A 20494-nucleotide genomic window follows, 5' to 3' on the forward strand; every position below is an offset into this window, starting at 1 on the left:
TGTGCTTAGTCGCTTGGTCATGTCCAACTCTTTGTGACCCCATGGACTGTACCCAGCTAGGCTCCTCTTGTCTATGGGGATTCTCCAGGCAAGAATACTAGAGTGGGTTGCCATTCCCTCCTCCAGAGGATCTTTCCAACGAAGGGATAGAACCCAGGCCTCCTGCATTGCAGACGGATTCTTTACCATCTGAGCCACCAGGGAAGTAAAGTAAGTAAAGTCGCTTAGGCGTGTCCGACTCTTTGAGACCCCATGGACTGTAGCCTACCAGGCTCCTCAGTCCATGGAATTTTCCAGGCAAGAGTACTGGAGTGGGTTGCCACTGCCTTCTCCAGGGGATCTTCCCAACCCAGGGATGGAACCCAGGTCTCCCGCTCTGCAGGCAGACGGTTTACTCATCTGAGCCACCAGGGAAGACCTTAAGATATTTTAAGTCCCAAAATCTGACTTATATACCATTATGCTGTGTACTTTAATTCTCTGTATATTTAAAACTCCATCAAGACAGTATTATTTAATATGTCAATATATTTATCTTTTTTGTTTCTTAATTTCTTCCTGCTTCTCTACCCTTTCTTCTGCCTGGAAAAAAAAAAAACCAAAATGAACAAAAAACTACCTTTATAAATTAAGTTCCTTCTAGTGTGTCCTACTGATGAAATTTCTCAGCTTTTGTATGTAAATGTTTTTAATTTCCCCATTATTTTTGTAGATTAATGCTGGATATGGAGTTCTAACTTTCAGCACTTTGAAATTTCCATCCCATTCTCTTCAGTTGTTTTTGTTGAAATGTTAGCTGTCTGGCTGTTGCTTGTTTGAATGTGGTCTTTTTTCACTTCTGGCTACTTTAAACACTTGATTTTTAGCACTTTTACTATGATGTACCTCAGTGCCCAGGCTTCCCAAGAGGCTCACTGGTAAAGAATCTGCCTGCCAATGCAGGAGACTTGGGTTTGATCACTGGGTTGGGAAGATCCCATGGAATAGGAAATGTCAACACACTCCAATATCCTTGCCTGGAAAATTCCTTGGGCAGAGGACCCTGGTGAGCTACAGCCCCTGGGGTCACAAAGAGTCAGACATGACTGAGTACACACACACCCCTCAGTGTGCACTCTTACTTTCCATGCTTTACTCTGAATAATTTCTTCTGACTGACCTTCTAAGTCAGTTTTTTCCAGCTATATCTATCTGCAGGTAAATCTATCCTTTGACTTAATTTAGTTATTCTATTTTTCTGTTCTAAACTATCTGCCTTTTCAAATTATCTGTGTTTGTATGTGTAGTTTCTACTCCATATACATGGTAGTTTCTAGTTCTCTAAAGAATTAAAGGTCTTTTTAAAATCTTAATGAACACAGTAATCATAATTCTTTTAAAATCTTTATCTGATAATTCTAAGATCTGGAGTCCTCAAGGGTCTATCCTCTTGTCTATCGCTGTTGTTATTCTCACTCATGTTGTCTCTTCCTGTGCCTGGTTATTTTTGGCTGTAGACATTATATTTGAAAACTCATTTGTAGAAATAATTGAGACCTAGGATGTTGTTTTCCTCCAGAGAGGATTTATGATGGCTTCTCCCAGGAACTAGAAGCAATGGCAAACAGAGATTACTGCAGTTCAACTTAATGAGTATTCTAACTCAACTACAGTTCATGCAATCTACTTCTTCCTCACCCTTCCTTCTAGGTTTGCAGCCCTTTGGGGTTCCAACCCAAAGCAAGGGGACTTACCAGCCCCTTTTTGCAGGTCCTTAACCCCAAATTCTATCCCCTATGTTGGGAAACTGACCCTACCTGCCACTTATGCTGATCAACAAAGCTAAGTTCTCAGAAGCCATGCTGGTGATCAAGGCTAATTTCTTTCAAACAGGAATTTGCTTGGCATTCAGAAAGAGCTGGTCAGTTTCTATCTGTTATAAGTAAACTCAGGAGTTACAGGGCAGACGGGAAGAGTAGTAGAAAGCCACTAGATCGAGAAAGAATAAAGCTTTGATGCACAAAGAAGAACCATTTAGAGATCCTGAGAGCTTTCTAGGTTCTTCATGGGGCCCAGAAGCAAATCTATACTTGTGCTCAACAAGATATTTCTGTGCCTTTAGGTCAACTCCCTGCCTTATGGGCTTCCCTTATAGCTCAGTTGGTAAAGAATCCACCTGCAATGCAGGAGACCCTGGTTCAATTCCTGGGTCAGGAAGATCCTATCAGGAATACTCCAGTATTCTTGAGCTTCTCTTGTGGCTCAACTGGTAAAGAATCCACCTGCAATGTGGGAGACCAGGGCTCGATCCCTGGGTTGGGAAGATCCCCTGGAGAAGGAAAAATCTACCCAATCCAGTATTCCGGCCTGGAGAATTCCATGGACTATACAGTCCATGGTTGCCGAGTCGGACACAACCGACTTTCACTTTCCCTGCCTTATGCTTCAGCTAAGTTGGGGATTGTGTCCTTGCAACAAAGAATCATAATATAGCAGGAGAGGGACTAGTGTGTAATATTTTTTCAAGACCACACATCACTTTATAGCTAAGAGATAAAAAGGATAAATCAATTGAGTTAATATCTCTGGACTTCCCTGGTGATCCAATGGTTAAGACTCCATGCTACCAATGCAGGGGGTGCAGGTTTGATCCCTAGTCAGGGAACTAGGGTCTCACAAGCCATGTGGTGCAGCCAAAAAGAAAGCCAACATTTTTTCAAAAGGCTATCAAGTAAAAGCCTGTGATTCAGAGGTCATCTCCCAATGTTTCTCTGCCACAGACATCCACAGGTCTTCCAGAACTATTTTACCATCAGGATCACTTGCAAGGCCCACTCAACAGTATCTGGTAAGAGATATGTTTGCACAGCAAGAACATGAGCGATTAAAGACAAGGTAGAGCCATACAGCTCCTGAAAAATAATGCAAGAAACAAGTGGGCAGCACCAGAACACCTGGAGAGATGCTGCATTCTGGGCAGGCTAGGAACAGAATAGACACTCAACAATGAGACAGCACACAGCAAGACACACTACTTCCGCAAAGCAGCAGAAAAAGCAGAAAAAATAAGGGTTACCTCCACTTACTGCTTCCACACAAACTAGTGATCTCTTTCTGTACTATCAGTGCCTATCACAAGGCCTGGTAATACAGCAGGCAGTTAGTAAATGCTGAATCAGTAGATGGGAGAATTAACAGCATCTTACAAAAACAGGTCTACAATGCTTTGTCTTAAACTCCTAAGGCCCAAAGCTTTGATTAAAGGACTTTAGAAAGGTAATAAAGATGCATATTACATAACACTCCCATAGGGTCTGGGACAGCACCTACATCATCACACCACAGTGAATGGAAACACGGTCATAGTACAAGGAGTAAATGAAGTCTACAAATAGCCTCATAGCAGTCAAGGTCAGATTTAGCTGCCAAATATGTTTTGTCACCAAACTTAACAATAAAAAAATCCTCTGGAATTCAGAATTGTAGATAAGGTCTGCTAAAGATGAAATTAAAAAGTAATCCCAAAAACGACTGCTAATTTTCACTTATCGTGGAACTATTGTTCATGTAATAGGTAAGTTTACTGATTAGACACAGTTGAAGAAAATGATTTGTAAGATAGGTCAGAAGGAACTACACAGAATAAAGCATGGAAAGTCAAAATAATTAAAAATAAGAAGACAGGGTTATACACTGAGAAGGTGTATCTGGAATCCTGGAAGGAAAGAGTGCTCATAATCTGTAAGGGGAAGCAGATTTGTAATCAGTTAAGTTACAATTCAATGTGATAAGGTCCAAAAAAGAATGACAAAGCATTGAAAAAACACACTGAACCCTACCTGGGCGTATGAGGGAAGGCTAAGCTCATTGTGAAAAATGCCAAGTTTGCCAAGACAGAAATTCAAGTGAAGGCTAGGTGCAAGAGAGCAACTCTGGGCAAATCCCTGCTGAAAACTCAAAATAAGCATAGAAACACCAGAATATTTCTCAGCATTCCTGCATTACCTATGGGACCTAACCATATTCTTCATGCTTTCCAACAAATCAATCAGATGTAAGAACTCCACCTTATAGCAATCATTGTTCATATGCTTCTGAAAGAATACCAAATATGAGAAAACTCACTAGGGCAGTGGTTTTCAAAATGTGGTCTCCTGACGAGCATAGTGTCTGGACACTTTAAAAATTCTTGGGCTCTACCTCAGACTTTAAAGACGCTTTGCTCCTTGGAAGAAAAGCTACGGCAAACCTAGACAGCATATTAAAAAGCAGGGACATCACTTTGCCAACAAAGGTCCATATAGTCAAAGCTATGGTTTTCCAGTAGTCATGTACAGATGTGAGAGTTCCATAAAGAAGGCTGAGTGCCAAAGATTTGATGCTCTGTAATCAACTGGTGCTGGAGAAGACTCCTGAGAGTCCTTTGGACAGCAAGGAGATCAAACCAATTAATCCTAAAGGAAATCAACCCTGAATATTCATTGGAAGGACTGATGCTGAAGCTCCAATACTTTGGCCACCTGATTCAAAGAGCAGACTCCCTGGAAAAGACCCTGATGCTGCACAAGACTGAAGGCCAAAGGAGAAGAGGGTGGCAAAGGATGAGATGGTTAGATAACATAACCGAGTCAATGGACATGAATTTGGGCAAACTCTGGCAGACAGTTAAGGACAAGGAAGCCTGGTGTCCTGTAGTCCATGGGGTTGCAGAGTTAGACACAGCTTATTGACTGAACACTTTAGACTTACTAAAATCTGAAGCTCTAGAAAGGGGGCCCAGTTTTCTGTGTCTTAACAAGTTTTCCATGTGGTTCTGATGCATGCTAAATCTGACAACTCCTGAGCTAAGATAAACCCTTTTCACAGTGTGATTCTGAGATCACTGCTTGGAATTGGCTACAAACTACACCTCTTGGAAACTAGTCCAGACCTCCTGAAGCAGAATCCGTACTAAGTGGAGCCCAGACTCTGTACCTCTAATGAGCACTCCCTGTGAGTCAATGCTTGTGAACCCAAGTTTCCAATGCCACTGCATTTGATTATAAACTCCTAGAGGTCAGGACTGCCTTGTTCACAGGTCAATTTGTTTCCAGTAGCTGGGCCGAAAGAGGCATTAGGTGAGTATTTTTGGATGATTAGCTAGCTCCATATTAAAGCACCAATCACTACAGCAACTGCCAAAGCTGCTTAGGGCCGTGACCGAGAACTCTTAAGGTGGTAACGTGCTGTGTGCCCCACCTCCCCCTCAAAACAATGATTCTGCTCATTTTAGAATGGTGGTCAGCAGCTTTTTAAGAATAGCTAGATTATTAACTGATGAACTAAAGTCATCTTTGCAGCCACTATGGAGAACAGTGTGGAGATTCCTTAAAAAACTGGAAATAGAACTGCCTTATGATCCAGCAATCCCACTGCTGGGCATACACACTGAGGAAACCAGAAGGGAAAGAGACACATGTACCCCAATGTTCATCGCAGCACTGTTTATAATAGCGAGGACATGGAAGCAACCTAGATGTCCATCAGCAGATGAATGGATAAGAAAGCTATGGTACATATACACAATGGAGTATTACTCAGCCATTAAAAAGAAAACATTTGAATCAGTTCTAATGAGGTGAATGAAACTGGAGCCTATTATACAGAGTGAAGTAAGCCAGAAGAAAAACACCAATACAGTATAATAACGCATATATATGGAATTTAGAAAGATAGTAACAATAACCCTGTGTACGAGACAGCAAAAGAGACACTGATGTATAGAACAGTCTTATGGACTCTATGGGAGAGGAAGAGGGTGGGAAGATTTGGGAGAATGGCATTGAAACATGTAAAATATCATGTATGAAACGAGATGCCAGTCCAGGTTCCATGCACGATACTGGATGCTTGGGGCTAGTGCACTGGGACGACCCAGAGGGATGGTATGGGGAGGAAGGAGGGAGGAGGGTTCAGGATGGGGAACACATGTATACCTGTGGCGGATTCATTTTGATATTTGGCAAAACTAATACAATTATGTAAAGTTTAAAAATAAAATAAAATTTAAAAAAAAAAAAAAAGAAGAAAGATAACTATGGATTGGATAGCAAACAGGGCAAGTTGAGGGCCTTAGTTATAGTACCTCAACTACCCTGAGGAGAAGTTCGGGCTAATTTAAGTAAAGTTGACAGACATAACTTTTAGCCTGGGGGAATATGATCCATTTAGAAACACTATTCTGGCAAGAAAAGAAACCTCTATTAAGAAATGGCTTTCAGCACCTGCATCCTCGAAGAAAGAGGCTTTTAGAATTTAGGCTCCTCAGAGTTACCATTACAGATCACCCACCAGATGAGTCCAGTCAGAGGCAAAAGCTGATTTCTCAAGACATGTTTCAGGTTTTATAAGTATCGGGTCTCAGATTGATTAAAATGGCTAATGCAACACATACACATATACACCAGAAATTAAATAACTGATCTTACAGATACGCATATTTCAATTAACAGTCCCATTTCTAAAAACTGTCAATTTATTTTTCTACCCAATTCAGTATCAGTGATATACAAAAGGATATAAACAGATTATCATATTTACAGGATAACAGAAAACAAATACCAAGGAACAAACCCAGCAAAGTAACAAACTGTTGCTTATCCATGTCCACTCAACTATACACATTTTGTGTTTTTTTTAATTCTAGGACACTTTCCCAGTTCTCTAGGAAAGAAGTTACGTGGATTTATACCTTCCATAAGGGTCAAAAAAACATTACAAGAGCTGATACAATCACGTTTTGTACTGACAGTCAGAAAACACTTTTAAGGAACACCCTCTAATTTTCAGGCCAACGTCAACAGTATCAGTGGGTTCACAGGCAGGATGTGACTTCATCAAAGGAAATGCTTCTCTCCTCCTGGTGGCCTTCCTAAGATCCTCCTTCCTGCAGACAGGTGAAGGAGCTAGCTCTCTTCCCTCGTTCCCAACAGGTGATCAAGGCGTACCCTACTCCAACAGACGGAGTGTAGATTATCGACACAATGAGGAAAAGGAACTGATTTCTTTATCTACTAAATACAATCCAGATTTGGGGAGGCAGTTCCAAATTTCCACCAGGCAGACACTATGTGAACTGTATTGAGTACAAGACATGTTATCTTCAGAAAAAATAGGGATGAACACCTCAGAAATTTTCACATTGCTCATCAAATATAGTTTGCCCAAAGCATATGGGAGATGACAAAAAAAAAACAAAAACCTTAAAACAAAGCCAGACATTTTATCTGAATAAGTCAGAGTTTAAATTCCTTATGTAAGCATAAGGTTAAGCGTCCTTTTCTCCCAAAATGCCTCAAACAGGGGCAGCAGGGAGAATGGAATATAAAAAGCTCAATGACTAAAATATGGAACTCAACGGTTTCTGGTCATCTGTAAGTAGCTTCTACATTCAAAATTCAACTTTTACATTCAAAAAACTCACTTCAACTCCACTCCAGATGCCAAAAAAAAAAAAAAAGGCAATAGCCTACGTACGCCAAACACTTGACAACTGGGAAGCTGTCTCATAAAGGCCAGAAGGATTCATTTATAATTTGGCATGTGCTGGCTCAAGGGGCAACAAATAAATCAAGATATAATACATCAAGTAATCAGACAAATGGTAGACATATACACCACAATAAAGATTCATATACAGTCCTCCGCTGACTTTAAAGAAAAAATTAGGGGACACTAGAGGGAAAAGATAAGGGGAAAAGGATTATAAGGAAGTATTTCAGTCCAAAGCTAGTCCAGTGAATGTCTACCAGTAGGATTTCCAATCTTTCATCTCCAAAGTTGATCTAATAAATTATAAAATTACCTACTCACTTTCAGGACATACAACACACTCCTAAGTACACTAATCCCTCTGACATTTTGGTTTCACTTGCTACCTGATGACTAAGTTGTTTCTGGGTGTAAAGATGTTCCTAATATATTTTAACCAGCCAGTTAACAAAGCAAAGGTTGCTCCCCTGTGAGGACAATAAGCTTTACAAAATAATTTGATCTAATGAAGATGGGGAGCGTGGGGGAAAAAAAAAGGAAAGTTTCCTGGTTTTCTTGCAAAACTTTTTCTCTCACTTGAAAAACCTGGCAATCACTTAATGTTTTGTTCCAGAAAAAGAAAGCAAAAACTAGCTGAGAAAATACCCATACACATTGTTTACTAGCATGATACAAAATAAATTCATAGATGTCGGTCAATTATCTTTTGAAAACCAAATGTGAATGTTTCATCTTGTAACTTAAGAGCTGAATTTTTCCACATTCCTTTACATAGAGTTAGCATCTGTAAATTGAGACTTCTTTTTGACAATCATGCAAATTTAATTTGTCTCCAAAAACAAAAACACAACCTAACAGATTAACAAAATATGTCCTCTAGACAGCATTTTCTGTGACTTTTTCTCCATTGTTACTCTTTTTATCCTTTAGTAAACAGAAACTACTCCAAAAAAGTTTACGCATTTTGAGTTTACAGAGAGCTAAACTCTCAGACCGATCAGGAAGGAAGGCTAGATCAAGTTGGCCTGTTTTACCTTCTGAACTGCCTCTACTCCTCTCAAAAGTAAATTCTAAACATTTTCTAGTTCTTCTTATTAAGCTGCATAAGCTACAAACATTTCTACTGCCATAGAGGCTTCTGTAAAATTGAATAAAGATTTTATTATGCCACACACACAAAAAGCAATCAGTACAGAAAAGGCAGTTTTCGGTTTTTCTGTTGAGAATTTCTTTCCATGATTTCTCCCATTAAAGTATAGTTTTCAAAGCAACCACCACGACAAAGGAAGCATCTAATTAGTCCATTTTCTTCTGATCCAAGAATGCTGAACATCTACTGTCCCATCTGTAGTTGTATCAGCAGTGTAATGAACACAGTTTATATTACTTAACTATTCTTTGAACTCCAAGAACTGCTGAAGTCTCTTCTGATGTTCTGCAGATGCTGGCACAGCACTAAATGAGACATAAATTCAAAGCATAAGCTTTATTTTACATTAAGCATATTAAGTGAACCACAGAGCAGAGAGTCAATATTTTTCAAAACAATTAAAAATGAATAGAAATCTTCACTTATTTAGTACTTCTGAAAAAAGCTGGATGAAAACCCTCCTTAATCTACTGAGAGGAGGGCGTGCATGGAGCAACAGCTTCTACCTTTAAAAGCCCAGAGAAAATTAAGGCTGACAACTGAAGGCATCAACTGTAACCTGCTCTGCTGTGGAACCTGCTGTGCAGAGTTTCAGGCTGTGCAGTACATTTTTCTGGATTTTATTATTTTATTTAAACCAGATTCCAACATTATCTTTGAGTTGTGGAGTATATAAATTGCTTTCAATATAAAATCCTTTAAACAAAGATGTTTGGATAAAACACAATAGACTCCACTAATCGTTTTCAAAGGTAACAGCTTGGTGGTTTAGATTTACTTTCCCTTTGAACATAAGTTATGTCTTGGATGGAGAAACTGAGTTCTCTTCCCACCCTCACCCCTACAAAAATACATTACCTTGACAAAAGTGGGGCAAATATACACTGAAACTAGTATGAAGCTTTATTTTAAACTTTTAGGCAGAAATTAAATACAATGAAAGATTCCAGTTTTCTAGTTGTTGATAAAACTGTATCCTGACTGAATAATAATGGAGAAGAGAATGGCAACCCACTCCAGTATTCTGGCCAGAGAATTCCATGGGCTGTATAGTTCATGGGGTCACAAAGAGTCAGACACGACTGAGCAACTTTCACACACTGAGTAATAAAATTCCAGTAACTGAAGATCGCCACTTTTAAAAGTGTCAAAAGGCTTATTATAATAATTTTGCTACAAATTATCCTAAAACACCTTACACATTTTATATATCTGCTTTCTTAAACCATGTAGCTGCCACTAACTGAACCATCTCAAGTATACTTTACTATTCAGAATAGACTTTCTCTCCGTGCCAGGGAGGCTGTCATCTCTAACTAAATGGCTCTGAATTTTTTCAAACACCAAGTCTTCTCTCATGATTTTCTTTTGATTTTTATTCTCATGATTCCCCTCTGCCAGCAGGCACTGTACTTCTCTCACTGTTGTTAATACTCAACTCTAATAGTAGTCTTCCTCTCAAATTTTAATGTTATTGGTTAGAAAGTCAGTAAATCAAACTTGTCTAAATTAAGAGTAAACAGATATTAAATGAAGGTCTCCAATGTGTAACTGGTCTGTGTTAGTTTTCACACCTTAAGTGTTTACTTCATTTATAGCTGGTTCTCAGAGGTGAAGCTCTGGGGAATGAATAAACCAGGTATTAATAGGGGCTTCCCTGTTGGCTCAGTTGGTAAAGAATTCGCCTGCAATGCAGGAGACCCTGGTTTGATTCCTGGGTCAAGCAGATCCACTGGAGAAGGGATAGGCTACCCATGCCAGTATTCTTGGGCTTCCCTTGGGGCTCAGCCGGTAAAGAATTCGCCTGCAATGCGGGAGACCTGGGTTCGATCCCTGGGTTGGGAAGATCCCCTGGAGAAGGGAAAGGCTACCCACTGCAATATTCTGGCCTGGAGAATTCCATGGACTGTATAGTCCATGGGGTTGCAAAGAGTCGAACATGAATGAGCGACTTTCACTTTCATACAATAATAATAGTTGTTGTCACAATAATATATAATGTATGTGGGCTTTACATATGTATGATCCTATTTTATCTCTATTAACAGCAAATGAAATAAAATGGGATGAATAATATACCTTTTTCATGGCAGGAAAAACAGTATCAGAATGGTTTTCAGAGGTCTGCATATAGAATTCTAGGGTCCAAAAGATTTAGTCTAATTTCTGGTTCTACAACTTACTACCTGCATAAGTTACTACCTGGAAGTTACTTAAATTAATAGATAACTTGTCCACAACTACAACAGACAGTAGTGTACTCAGACATATATCCAAATGTTTTAATTCCAAATCTAATGCTTCTACTATTACCATTCTGTCCAATATTTGCACAAAATAGTCTTTACTGGCCTCATCAATTTTAGTATATATATAATATATGGCTCTACTCAGAGAAAAGAAACTAAGGCAGAGTTTCATTCTTACAGTTTTTTTAATAATCATCTACTTTGCTTATGGAAGAAATCTATTTCCCCTTTTCTTCCTGTTTTGGTTGTATCACGAATATATATCAATCATCATCTGTATTTCATTGTCTGAATTCCCTGAGAATTTTCTAAGAGTACCTTACATCTTGTACCTTACATTTATACCTTAAACCTTACAGTTTACATCTTGGAGGGAGTCTAGTGTTGTATAGGGTAAGAAGGTGGAATCTTAAGAACAAGACAGACCTAATTTCAGCTTTATGTTCTAACACTGACTTGACGGTGCTATCAGGCATGTTCTTAAGCTCTTTGAGTCTCAGTTTCTATATTATACAATTATGATAACCTCTATACCTCACAGGCTCTTTGAGAAGAATAAATGAAACGTGCTAAGTATATTGTCTAGAATAGCACTGTCCAAAAGAACTTTCTGCAATGATGGAAATGTTTTATACCTAAGCTGTCCAGTATAGTAGCCAGTAGCCACGTGTCATTATTGAGGACTTGAAAGGTGGCCAATGTAACTGACAGATTGGATTTTCAATTTTATTTAACTTAATTTAAATTTAAATAGCAACACATGGCTATCATATTAGAGACTGCAGATCTAGAAAACACTCAATGATTTTTTTTTTCTGGTTTGTTTTTAAACAAATGAATAAACTTCTTAAGGACAGAGGGTTATCTACAGCTTTTCTGTATTTCCACACAGAACCAAAGTGTTCCATAAACTTGTTGCTGTGGCTACCTTAGGTATGTATATAGTATGTTTTATGTATTTGCCTTATGGACGTAAAAGGAAATACACTACTGTTTCTAAAAGCAGCTAGTTTGAAGAAGTTCTAAACTATTAATTGCATACAGAAAAAAACAGAGCAATCTTATATCTTTTAAAGTTTATTTCCAATTATGATAAACGTAGTTAGTAAACTAGTATCCCTTACATTGCCTAGCTAGATTATTTCATGAAAAGAAAGCAGTAAACATCAATGAAACTAAATATACACAGACTTGGCATTTGTGGTTTTCTTTCCGGTTCCGTTTCTGAAGGTGTTATGATCTGTTGCTGTTTTTCCAGCATGATTCACAAAGCACCAAGGACTCATTTATGGAATACTCTGCTCACCCCAAGTCTTGGTTTGCTAACCAAGATGTAATAACAGAATTATTTTTAATATGCCTTTCTGGAGAGTATTCATTTTGCCTTTTTTCTCCCTTAAGGTTATTTTAGGAATTTAAGAAAACAATATATAATTATATTTGCTGCTTTTATAACTTTCTATCCTCTTTTTTTTATCCATCTGAAAGAAGGTCCCAAAGCTTATACAATAGGCTAATTTTTAAAATATTAAATCTAATATTAAATCTATTTTAAATAGATTAAATCTAATAGATTTAAATCTAATATTAAATCACAAATATTAAATATAAATCTAAGCTATTACTTCCCAGTAAGAATCAAGAAGTTCCCCCAAAAAACACTTTCAATTTATGAGCCTTAATTCTCATGCCTGTTTCTCAGGGGAACTCCTGAAAGTAAATAAAAGAGGTAAACTTACTTCAGATGTTCACCAAATGTGGTAGTTATCCTATAGATGGCTGTTTTCAGTGATGCTCTAAATGCAAATCTTAACGTTTTATAGGAAGTGTCCACCAGGCTTCCTGAAATCCGAGGTGGCTTACTGGAAGCATGAGGAAGCTTGAAATACTTGTCAACTGACTATATCAAGAAAAAAAGGAAACACATTAGTTCAGACTATCAAAAAAGCCAACTCAGTGCAAGGATTAAAGAGATTTCATTTCATATAGACAGATACAGAGATAACACATAGACATACAATAAAGTATTTATTTTGGATCACAGTCAAACAGTTTGAAAAACAGTGCAGTCAAGGTTCTGCCACTTCAGCAGTTACCAGGGAAAAGTCTACAACCATCCTCTAAAAAGCAGTTATATACTTTTACAGCCTTGAAAATTCAAAAGTGGGAAGTGAAACACAGATGTCCTACTCTGCTTACGATGCATGACAGGTAAGAATACCTTTATTATGAATCTCAGTCCGAAAAAAGATCAAACTTTATACTTTACGTAAGTAAGGTTATTTACAAAACTAGCTTATCTTCCTTTTTAATTCTAGATTGTAAAACATCTATGTGCAAGAATAGGTAGGGAGAGAGAACTCACAAGTGAAACTGATTCATTTACATACTTGACAATGTAAGAAAAAGATTTAAGTATAATTTTCAAAATCCAAAAGTAAATATTATAATTTTAAATGCTGGGGAGCCCAAGAATATTGGCGTGGGTAGCCTATCCCTTCTCCAGCAGATCTTCCCGACCCAGGAATCAAACCAGGGTCTCCTGTATTGCAGGTGGATTCTTTACCAACTGAGCTATCAGGGAAGCCCCTTTAAATGCTATAACTATATTAAGAGAAGGGAGAAGAGAAGATTGAGAAGAATAACTGTGTTAATCTACTGCAGTATAATATCTAATATTAATAATATAATATAGTATAATATCTAATATCTAAGTATAATATATAAGGTGACAAGAAGCAATAGCATAAGTCTATTATCTATAGTTATGGATGTAAGCACCAAAAAAGTACCTAAGACTCTAGGTAAAATGATTTTTGCCATCATGTTTTTAATTTCAAGAGTTCTTTTATGTCAATTAAATGATCCTTTTTATTTCAACATCCTATTTTTGTTTCCAGGATTCAATACCCTCTTTTATTTCTGAGGATTTTTGTGGTTTTTGTTATACTTTGGGGTTTATTTTTGCTTTAGAGTTTCTTTTCCCTCTGTACTCCACTTAGTCTCTATCATCTGTATTGAAGATTTCCCTTGGAACATACTGATCCTTGGCTCAAGACTGAGAATAGGACCTTCTGAAGAGCTGGACCAAAAGCTCTGAGTACTAGAAATTACTGATAACAACTTTGAGTACATGATTGGGGATTACCGACAACAGGCTTCACAACAGGTGATGTGCATGGACTTTTCTCGGGGGGGTGGGGGGGTGTACGGGGCGGGGAGGGTGAGTGCCAACTCAGTAACTTTAGGTCTTTCTTCTTGGTTTGATCAGAGTTCCCAAAGAAGAGTCTTCCAGTACCCTCTTCGGAAGGCCTGGTTCCCAGTGCTCAGGGAAGCTGAGCAGGTAACAGAGCTAAGCTTCTAGTAGAGTGCCTGCAACTATGAACTCTCCCAGTCCTGACAGCCAGTGCTGCACTCTCTCTAAAGGATGAAACTTAACTTCTGGAATGAGGGAGAAGCACCTCGGAGAATCTAGGGCTCTAGCTGGGTTTCAACAGCGCTCACACAGCCTCTTTGTTTTGGCGTCTGTCCCTCAGGCCTTGGCCCCAGAGGTGCTTGCCGCTCACCCCACTGCCACCTTCGCAGTTGCCTCGGACTCTGCTAAGTTAGTTATCTCAACCATCTGCTCTCCAGCTTTGAAAACTTTGTTGCTATTGTCTCCTCTCCTATTTATGGATTTATGTCTTTTTAAAAGACTTTCACTATAGTTTAGCAGAGTTTAGGGGGAAGGAACAAGATTTGATGTGTGTGTTCAGTCTGTCACAATAACTGCAAGAGCAAGAATTCATTCTTTCAACAGAAACTTGTAAGAGGGATGCCCGAGACTGGGGCATGCTTGAGATACTTTTAGGCAGTATGGAAGATAGTATTCAGTGACATACTTAAGTAACATTAAGTAACACTGAATCACAATGGAAACATTACTTCCTTTTCAATTTTCTTATAAACCTTAATTAGGTATACTAGCAAAATAGTCATCATCATTTTCACCTGGGTTCAGTGGACCCTTTTTATAGTCTTTTTACAAAAAATTTACAGAAATAAGAATGACAGGATAATGTAAAATACTTTTAAAGCAATATAAATAAGATTATAAACATAGTTTTCAGGTTTCAAAGACATAAACATCTGAAGTATGAAATGTGTTTTGAATGCAACTAGCTGCTTATCAGCTATCATGAACAAACCTGGAACACATCCATCCTATAATACTGATTTCAAATTGAAGATATATCTCCAACAGACTCTAGCTTATCATTATTTCTGGTTCTTTTTCTTGCATCTGCACCATCAAAACACAATACTTTAAAAAACTTTTGACAGTTCATAATTTTGTTGCAAAGTTCAGCCATTTTTTTGGTACCCCAACTGTGCAAAACATTTTCATTCTTAGGTTTATAAAGATGAACTGAAATGGTCAATCACATATAAAATTATTTTATACATGTGACTTTTTTTCATTTCAACATCAACTATTTCCTTCCAATCACTTTTGAATACACCTTTGTATACCTTCAGTATGCATCCATTTAAGAATCATATAAATTTCTAGAGTGCTGTGTCTCTGCATGCATCGTCCGCTTTATCTAAATAATTATTTAACATATGGGCAATTTTCTCCTTTTTACCATCATTGGTGGAAAATCTTTTAAATCTGAATTAGCAACTGTATTCATTGAAAGCTTAAAAAAAACTATAAAGATGTTTGTTCAGACTATTTATATACCTTTTCTTGAAAGATGATGCAATACTATATGATTTCATCATTCTTCTGTTTTGTTACTGGTCTTTTTACCACAATTAGAGTAACTGATGAGTAATGATGAAATAATTCCTAGGATGATCAAATAGCAAACTGTTTCAAGACACTGGAAATGTAAAATCACTAGGATTCCATAATACATCTCAGATTTTAAAAGGGTCGAAAGGGTAATTGTAAAGGAATGAATTTTGTTTTCCCTTTGTTCTTTAAAAGAACTCTAAGAAAGAATAAAAGTCATAAAATACCAATCCCTACAAATAACTCGAATAGCTCAAAAAAATAAACGCCAAAACTTAAATTGGGTCCAACAGACCCTAACGTATAAAAGTTACATTGGGGAAGAAAGTCTCAGTATGGAGATGATGTGTCCTTAACACATTTCTAATCCTCTCTAATTTCCCTTCACAACAAAAGGACAAGAAGGCTTCAGGTTCAGGGACTTCAGCAAAAAGAATTACTTAAAATTACTGTCTTTTCTCTTTCGTTGTCTTCTCAATACTGAAATCCAAAAAGCCCTAATCTGACAATAAAACCTAACCTAAGCTGACATAGGTTATTTATATTCTTTATTCCACTTGCTATGAATATTCAGATATTTCACTGGAGAAAAGCATTACTGTATCTGATTAAGGGGCTTCTACCTCAGATAGCAATAGCAGTGTTACATAATTATGATTGTGTATACCATGTAACATTTTGAAAAATCTTAAAATACCTAAATTTTGAAACAATTTGAGGGTTTGAGATAAGGAATGGTAGACCTGTATCTATCCATAGCAAGTCAAACTAGCTTCCCTTTTACAACAGTGATAGTTTCCTTTTAAATAAATTTAACTTAAAATACTAAGTAAATAATAGTTCATTTAGGTGGTTCAGTTCAGTTCAGTTCAGTTGCTCAGTCATGTCCGACTCTTTGCGACTCCATGTATCGCAGCATGCCAGGCCTCCCGGTCCATCACCAACTCCCGGTCCATCACCAACTCCCGGAGTTCACTCAAACTCACATCCATCGAGTCAGTGATCCATTTGAGTCGCCAGCCATCTCATCCTCTGGAGAAATATCAGTAACCTCAGATATGCAGATGACACCACCCTTATGGCAGAAAGTGAAGAGGAACTAAAAAGCCTCTTGATGAAAGTGAAGAAGAGTGAAAAAGTTAGCTTAAAGCTCAACATTCAGAAAACGAAGATCATGGCATCTGGTCCCATCACTTCATGGGAAATAGATAGGGAAACAGTGGAAACAGTGTCAGACTTTATTTTTTGGGGGGGCTCCAAAATCACTGCAGATGGTGATTGCAGCCATGAAATTGAAAGACACTTACTCCTTGGAAGAAAAGTTATGACCAACCTAGACAGCATATTGAAAAGCACAGACATTACTTTGCCAACAAAGGTCCGTCTAGTCAAGGCTATGGTTTTTCCAGTGATCACGTATGGATGTGAGAGTTGGACTGTGAAGAAAGCTGAGCACCGAAGAATTGATGCTTTTGAACTGTGGTGTTGGAGAAGACTCTTGAGAGTCCCTTGGACTGCAAGGAGATCCAACCAGTCCATTCTAAAGGAGATCGACCCTGAGTGTTCTTTGAAAAGAATGATGCTAAAGCTGAAACTCCAGTACTTTGGTCACCTCATGCAAAGAGCTGACTCATTGGAAAAGATTCTGATGCTGGGAGTGATTGGGGGCAGGAGGAGAAGGGGACGACTTGGATGCAGTCTCAAAAACGACAGAATGATCTCTGTTCATTTCCAAGGCAAACCATTCAATATCACAGTAATCCAAGTCTATGCCCCAACCAGTAATGCTGAAGAAGCTGAAGTTGAATGGTTCTATGAAGACCTACAAGACCTTTTAGAACTAACACCCAAAAAAGATGTCCTTTTCATTATAGGGGACTGGAATGCAAAAGTAGGAAGTCAAGAAACACCTGGAGTAACAGGCAAATTTGGCCTTGGAATACGGAATGAAGCAGGGCAAAGGCTAATAGAGTTTTGCCAAGAGAACGCACTGGTCATAGCAAACACCCTCTTCCAACAACAGAAGAGAAGACTCTATACATGGACATCACCAGATGGTCAACACCGAAATCAGACTGATTTAGGTGGTATATGACTAAAATAATGACAATAGTGGATGCTAATCAACAGTTAAGGCAAAAACTATGATGGTAGTATATGAATAACTTGAACCTAGAGAACACTGGTTTATAGTATTTAATGATAGGCCCCATGGTTACCAGAACTGAAGTATCCACTTAATCAGCTATGAGATTAAACAAGTATCTATTGAGCACTCATTTTATGCATTGGTTCCTGCACTTAAGACTCAGATCACACAATTGGAATCTCAAATATCTAGTTAAGAATTATCCCAAACAATAAAAAGAGTAAGTGGTGAGTACAATACACCACTGAACAATATAAATACACTCTGGGAAAAATAAATTCTATGAAGGCCTCACTTTGGCCCTAAAAGAAGCCTAAAGAGGGGCTGTACTATGGAAACAGGCACTTTTTGCCCATTTATATTTACACGCAGTAGCATATGCACAAAGGCCACATAAACAGAAAAGTCCAGTTGCTCTTTCCTGATTATTTATCTATCAACGTCATCAACAGAAGTCTGCCATGCAGAGCCTTCAAAGTCCCTGGTCTCAATGACCCTACTTATAACCTAGTTAAAAAGGGTTCTGCTCCACTAAAGCCAGAATCCAAAACAAATGTTAAGGATAAGAGTGGACTTTGTTACTGGAAATCATGACTATAGATCAGAGTTTCTCAAACTGAGCACTACTGACATTCTGGACTGGGCGGTTCTTTCCTGTGGGGCCTGACCTGTGCAGTGCAGGCTGTTCAGCAGCGTCCCTGGCCTCCACACAATATATGCCGTAGCATCCCCCACTGTGACAATCAAACTGTTTGCAGACACTACCAAATACCTCCTGGGGAACAAAATCATCCCTGGTTGAGAACCACTGCTACAGAATAATAGCAGTATCAGATGATGATAATGACAGCTAAATTTATCAACTGCAGTTATTTTGTGTCAGGAACTCAGTTAATTGTGATATATATATATATGTATACATATGTATCATCTCATTTAAATAATAATTTGCTAACAAAGCCACGTCTGATAACCACTTGTTTCATTTAATTGTTTATAATAATAGTATATGCTATTTATTGCATATATTATACTTGCCAAGAACCATTTTAAACTCTTTACAGATATTATTTCTAACCCTCATAATATTCCTACGAGACACTATTTTCATTTCATAAATGAAGATCCTGCTCTCAGAAAACTTTAATAAACTGCTCTAGTCACTCAGAGAGCAGTGGAGCCTTGGGCATCTGTCTGACACTGTCACCCAGACTACTTGCTTACGGTACTGACAGCAGTACTTTCTTTTTAATCTTTAAAAATCTTTTCTCCTGTACAAGGATTCTGTCATACAGCATGGTAACAGTGACAACAAGGTAATAAGAGCTAACTAACATTTGCGGAGCGCTTAACATAAGCTAGAGTTTCCCAGGTGGCACAGTGGTAAAGAATCCGCCAGCAATGCAGAAGACATGGGTTCGATCCCTGGGTCGGGAAGATCCCCGGGAGAAGGAAATTGCAACCCACTCCAGTATTTTCGCCTGGGAAATCCTACAGACAGAGAAGCCTGGAGGGCTTCAGTCCATGTGGTCGCAAAAGGTCGGACACAACTCAGCGACTACAACAACCACAGCAATAGCATGGGCTAGGCACCCTGAGTGCTTTAGTACGAGCTAGGATTTAAACACAGGGAGCTCTGCCCCTAGATCTCACACTTTGGCTCTTCTAACCTGCTACAGTCGATATTAAGAAAGGAAGTTAAGAAATACACGTTCTGCCAAGCCCTCGCAGAGGTGATCCGATATGGTAGAAAGGAAAGAACTTGGGGTGTGAAAGCCTGGTTTACAAATTCACTCGACCATTTATTGACCACGATCTTGAGTAAGTCATACCAACAGATATAGATATAGTCTTTTTGAGAGAGATTCAATCATGCAAAATAAGCTTTATTCTAACTTTATGGGATTTTTACAAAAATTAAAGAAAGAACATTTCTTGTGGATTCTACAGAAATAAAACATAAAAACTGAAAATATATAATATATAAATTATATATCCTGCTAAGTCACTTCAGTCGTGTCTGACTCTGTGTGACCCCATAGACAGCCCACCAGGCTCTCCTGCCCCTGGGATTCTCCAGGCAAGAATACTGGCGTGGGTTGCCATTTCCTTCTCCAATGCATGAAAGTGAAAAGTGAAGTCGCTCAGTTGTATCCGACTCTTAGCAACCCCATGGACTGCAGCCTACCAGGCTCCTCCATCCATGGGATTTTCCAGGCAAGAGTACTGGAGTGGGGTGCCATTGCCTTCTCCGATATAAATTATATATATATACACACACATATATTTATATATTAATATATATTTATAATAATATATATTAATTATATATGATTATTATACATTATATACAATATATTATATATTAATATATAATATACTATATATAAATATAAATATAAAATATATAAAAATATACAAAATAAATATAGAAATAAAAATACGATTCTAGAGAAACAAAAACAGTGTGACTTGTGGAAGAATACTGGTCAAGGGTCTCTGGATCTGGATCTTCAAACTCAAGAGTTCTGGCCCTCAAGAACATTCCTTTCCTCCTCTTCGTTCTTCCGTCTAACTTCTGTGTCACTTCCTAAGGGAAGCCTTTCATGACTTCACACCCTTCCTTTTAATCTCCTACTCACAAGACTAGTTAGACT

The 20494-nt window shown here is 38.1% G+C and overlaps 1 protein-coding gene across 3 annotated transcripts in view; it reads right to left on the reverse strand.

Moving 5' to 3' along the window:
* Nucleotides 1–6475: 6475 nt before the first annotated feature.
* NDC1 (NDC1 transmembrane nucleoporin) overlaps nt 6476–20494 on the reverse strand; it is a 60379-nt gene continuing 46360 nt past the window's right edge. For all 3 annotated transcript variants that reach the window (XM_086389202.1, XM_086389210.1, XM_086389211.1), the window contains 2 exons: nt 12648–12808; nt 6476–8964 (listed from right to left, as the gene is read on the reverse strand). In XM_086389202.1, the coding sequence (XP_086245328.1) occupies nt 8901–8964; nt 12648–12808 (225 nt within the window). In that variant the 3' untranslated portion in view covers nt 6476–8900. The remainder of the gene's footprint in view (nt 8965–12647; nt 12809–20494) is intronic.

The sequence above is a fragment of the Bos grunniens genome, chromosome 3, assembly GCF_055505025.1.
Source record: "Bos grunniens cultivar Pamir isolate PY7600 chromosome 3, Bosgru_T2T1.0, whole genome shotgun sequence".
NCBI classification, from domain to species: Eukaryota; Metazoa; Chordata; class Mammalia; order Artiodactyla; family Bovidae; genus Bos; species Bos grunniens.